Source organism: Sesamum indicum, linkage group LG8, assembly GCF_026168435.1.
Source record: "Sesamum indicum cultivar Baizhima isolate 11 linkage group LG8, ASM2616843v1, whole genome shotgun sequence".
In the NCBI taxonomy this organism is placed as follows: Eukaryota; Viridiplantae; Streptophyta; class Magnoliopsida; order Lamiales; family Pedaliaceae; genus Sesamum; species Sesamum indicum.
The window spans coordinates 19,054,760-19,058,874 of NC_142664.1; the positions used below are offsets into that span (position 1 = coordinate 19,054,760).

Below are 4,115 nucleotides of genomic sequence, written 5' to 3' on the forward strand. Positions count from 1 at the left end.
CCAATAGCCCGAGCGACCCAGAATGGGAGATTATGGGCCCGATCCACCCTGATTCAATTCAAAGAAGGCTTAGTAGCCCAAAAGGGATTGCTAAAGCTCAAGTGGACAAGGCGAATGGTCGACTAAAGAGAAAGAGAGACGACCCAAAAAAAACCCATTAAACTTGATCCAAGTCTCATGCCCTGTTGTACAATCGACTTACTTGGCGACTCACCTCACATGGCGTCCAGACAACTCTGATGAGTCCAAGCAGCTCGAACCACAGCAGCTCAAGGAGTTCACAATAAGGGGACTCCCAGGTCAGCAAGATTCTTTGCCAACCTAGGACTCTTGAAACTAGGGGACTCTCACCTTAACTAACCTCCATAAAATGCTGGAACGAAGGATACCCCTGCTAAGGACTCCTATATATATATATTAGTTTGACCCCTTTTGAGGGAGACGGTTTTTACAACTTTTCAAGGAGCTTCTTTGTGCGTGTTATAGTATATTTTATATTCAATTTTTCTAAGATATTAATTAAAAGAGTGAATGTTTTAATAATGCTCCCACCAAGTAATATAATTGTTCATTCATACACAATAATTAAATTTGTATTTATTAATTAATCATAGCTATTTTATTTATACTTTTTAATGATAAAGGAATAATATAATAGCAAATAAAATATAAAAAATTATAAAATATTTAATATGTGAGTGTAAATCTGATTATTGTTAAATTATTAAAATTATTTAAAAATTTCAATATCAACTTTAAATATAAATTCTAAAAATAAATTAAAAATAACAAAATCGAACTAAAATTATTATAATGAGGGTAAAGTAGTAAAATGAAGTTGGATTTATTTACAAAAAAGTTAAAGTAGCTAGAAGCACCTTAACCTAATAACACTTGTCTTTACAGTTTGAGAAATAGAAATTGTCATCTCAAACAAATTTCTATCTCAAACACTTCAAAAATATATTTTTGAAACTAAAAGTTGAAAAACGCTCATAATGTTTGGTTTCAATTTTGCTTCATCTTCGAGATGAGTTAAAATATGGACAATGTTTGCCTTGATTTGTTTTGAAAGTTTTGGTGGTGTTTTGAAATGTTTTGAAATAGTGTCTCATTTGTTTTATGTCAAAATAACTGTACACTAATTATAGACCCTACAACTAAAAAAATTATATACATATTCATACATATATATAAATATATATAAAAGAGACATGATTTGACAATAAATAGTAATTTTTGTCTCCTATTAAACAACATCAAACATACCATACTTATTTTATATTATTTTCAAAAATAAATCCAAATATACACACTATCTCTGACACATTATTATTTATTTTTATTTTTTTCTCTTTATATCCACAAAACACATCAAAACAAGTTAAAAATGAAACCAAACATATTGGTATTTTTGAAACTCACGTAAACACTTTGTACGTTTGGATTAGTAAAAATAATAGTTTTAATTTTATATAAATTTTTGTGTGAAACTAAATTATGTTTAGATTAGATAATAAATTGTGTTATATAATGAACTATTCTATCAAATCGATACAAAAACAAAAATTAAAAATTAAATCACAAACAAACTTACTTTGCAAGAAACTTGTCACCTATATAAACGTGTTACCTTCAAAATTGAATTGTAAACTCCCAAACAAAGCACGCGAGAAAAAGGAAATAGGGAAATTGGCTGATAGCAAACTCTACAGGGAGAGAGATGAGTTTTCTTGCAGGAAGATTAGCAAGCACAGAGGGGTCCTATTTCTTGCAAGAATCCAAACAAGCCGTGACCCGGATCTTACAGAACCAGAAGAATTCTGCAGGCGTCGTTAAACCGATTGCTGAAAATAGTGAAATTTCATCGGCCGATGTTCTTCCGGAGGTTCTGAGGCACTCTCTGCCTCCCCGGATTTTTCATGCCCCGTCGGAGAGTTTGAGCTCTTCCTTTTCCGGAACTTCGAAATGGGCTCTGAAACCCGACCCGAAAGGGGGAGGCGGTTCGGGTGTTTCTGCTGATGCTCTTAATCCCCTGAGGGCTTATGTTTCTCTTCCCCAGGTCACATTTGGACCCAAAAGGTATGCTCTTTTTTTTCCCCCCATGAATTCTTTCTTGGCTTTTGCTATTTCTTGTTTTTTATATATTGAAAAAAAGAAAAGAAAAAAGATTAGGGGGTGATTTGTGAATGAAGATTGCAACCTGCTGTTACTATTGTGTGGAGCAAACTGAATAAGAATTGGTTGAGGTGGTAGAATGGAAGAGAAAATTTGAAGTATTAAAAGCATATGTGTGTGTGTGTTTTCAAATGTTGAGGTATATATAAGAATTTAATTAATTTTGATGTGGCTAGATCACAATTGGTGAGGTATTGGCGGTTGTTTTGACGTTGATGCTCTCAAACATTCGCGATATTTTTATACTTTGATGGTCTTAAGTGGTTTCTGTTCTTAATTTTTGTGCTTTATGGTTATTTGCAGTTGATATGGCTCCTTTATCATACTTAAGATTTATGTGTTCTTGTTATCATTTAAGTTATTATCAACATTCATGAACTAATATATGATGACTTTCAGGTGGCAGCTGCCCGATTCGGAGAACTCGGTTTTAGCCTCAACGGCGAATGATCTGCGGCATGACAAATATACCCCAATCAACCCTGAGAAGTTGAAGGCTGCAGCTGCAGGGCTAACTCAAAGTAAATTCTTGTTCTATATTAATTTTAAGATTTATGGTCAGTTTGTGGATGCACATTAGATTAGCTGTTAAGCTTGTTTGGTTGGTCCGAGAATGCCATCTTTGAGTGGTGCAAAAGTTTCTAAACTGTTTGATTTAATGATATTTGCTGTAGTGAATGAAACTGAGCATTCTTATATCTGCTGTTTCCCCCTTTCATGGCAGTTGGATCGGCTTTTGCTGTTGCTACTGCTGTTGTGTTTGGTGGTGCCACCTTGATCTTTGGGCTGGCAGCATCGAAACTCGAGGTGCACAATGTAAGTATAGATTTCTCAGCCATGTTTCTGAATATATAAAGTTATACACGCATGCTTTCTTCACCGCTTTTGACAAATGAAGCTTAATGTTATTAATCATTCTGCTTCATGAAATACTAATGCAATGGCATATGTAAGAACCACCAGAATATGCGACCTCAAAGTGCAGAACAAGTTAATCAGAACGTATTTAATGGTTTTTGAATGAATGAATCTTGGAAATCTAGCTGCAAAATTGATGAAACTCCAATGAGTAAACAGATGCAATGAGCTAGTTCGGGAAGGTGATTTTCTTGCAAAGTGCTGATGTAGATGTTAAGGAAACATATTTTACGGGCCAATAAGCTATGCTGGTTATCATATCACTCCTACATATTAGCTGCTTGGATAGTATTTGGTAGCTATTCTTTGCTCGGTTTATTGTTATTGTTTCCAAGTACTGTCAACTGATGTTTCGTCACTCCTACATATTAGCTGCTCGGATAGTATTTGGTAGCTATTCTTTGCTTGGTTTATTGTTATTGCTTCCACATACTGTCCGCTGAAGTTCATAACCATCTTGGCAGACTGACGACATTCGGGCCAAAGGAAAGGACCTGATTCAACCGAAGTTTGAAATGTATAGAGAGAAGTTAGTCCCTTTAAGAACTTGGGTACGTCATCTCAGTATACTCTAGTAAGGAAGAAACTTGATTGCCTTGAGGGGTTTTCTGCTAACAATTCTTTTGCATTGCGTGCTGATTTTAGGCGGAAGACGTGTCGAAGAAATGGCATTTAGAAAGGGAAGAATCTTTGAAAGAGAAGCCTCTGATAAAGGAGCTGTCCAGAAAACTGGGTGCCAAAACTTCCACTTGAATGTCTTGTACTTCTTGTGTAGTTCTAGTACAGGGTTTGGTGCTTATATTTATGGCTGCATGCTGAAAGCATATTGTGAAGTAAATGTAGAGAATGGGAGATGAGTTGTTACTACTGAATAAGTGATCTCTGTAGTATAAGTTGTTGGGCAGTCTTGCAATCTATTGGCAATTTATGTGTTCTTGAAAAGCTCTTTCATTTGCAGATCATTTGTTTTAAAGGTAAATTATACTGAATTCTCCAAAAATTTGAAATAATTATATTTA

General features: G+C 34.8%; 1 protein-coding gene across 1 annotated transcript; it reads left to right on the forward strand.

Moving 5' to 3' along the window:
- The first annotated feature begins 1,637 nt into the window (after nucleotides 1-1,637).
- Nucleotides 1,638-4,038, forward strand: LOC105168118 (coiled-coil protein). Its single transcript, XM_011088065.3, has 5 exons — nucleotides 1,638-2,082; nucleotides 2,578-2,699; nucleotides 2,903-2,994; nucleotides 3,561-3,647; nucleotides 3,742-4,038. The coding sequence occupies exons 1-5, from the start codon at nucleotides 1,724-1,726 to the stop codon at nucleotides 3,847-3,849; spliced, it is 768 nt and encodes a 255-aa protein (XP_011086367.1). The 5' UTR covers nucleotides 1,638-1,723; the 3' UTR covers nucleotides 3,850-4,038.
- Nucleotides 4,039-4,115: the final 77 nt, after the last annotated feature.

Coding starts and splice junctions, on each gene's coding strand:
- LOC105168118 (XM_011088065.3), top strand. CDS start 1,724: ATGAGTTTTCTTGCAGGAAGATTAGCAAGCACAGAGGGGTCCTATTTC. Junction 2,700..2,902: donor AGCTGCAGGGCTAACTCAAA/GTAAATTCTTGT, acceptor CTTTCATGGCAG/TTGGATCGGCTTTTGCTGTT. Junction 2,995..3,560: donor CGAAACTCGAGGTGCACAAT/GTAAGTATAGAT, acceptor CCATCTTGGCAG/ACTGACGACATTCGGGCCAA.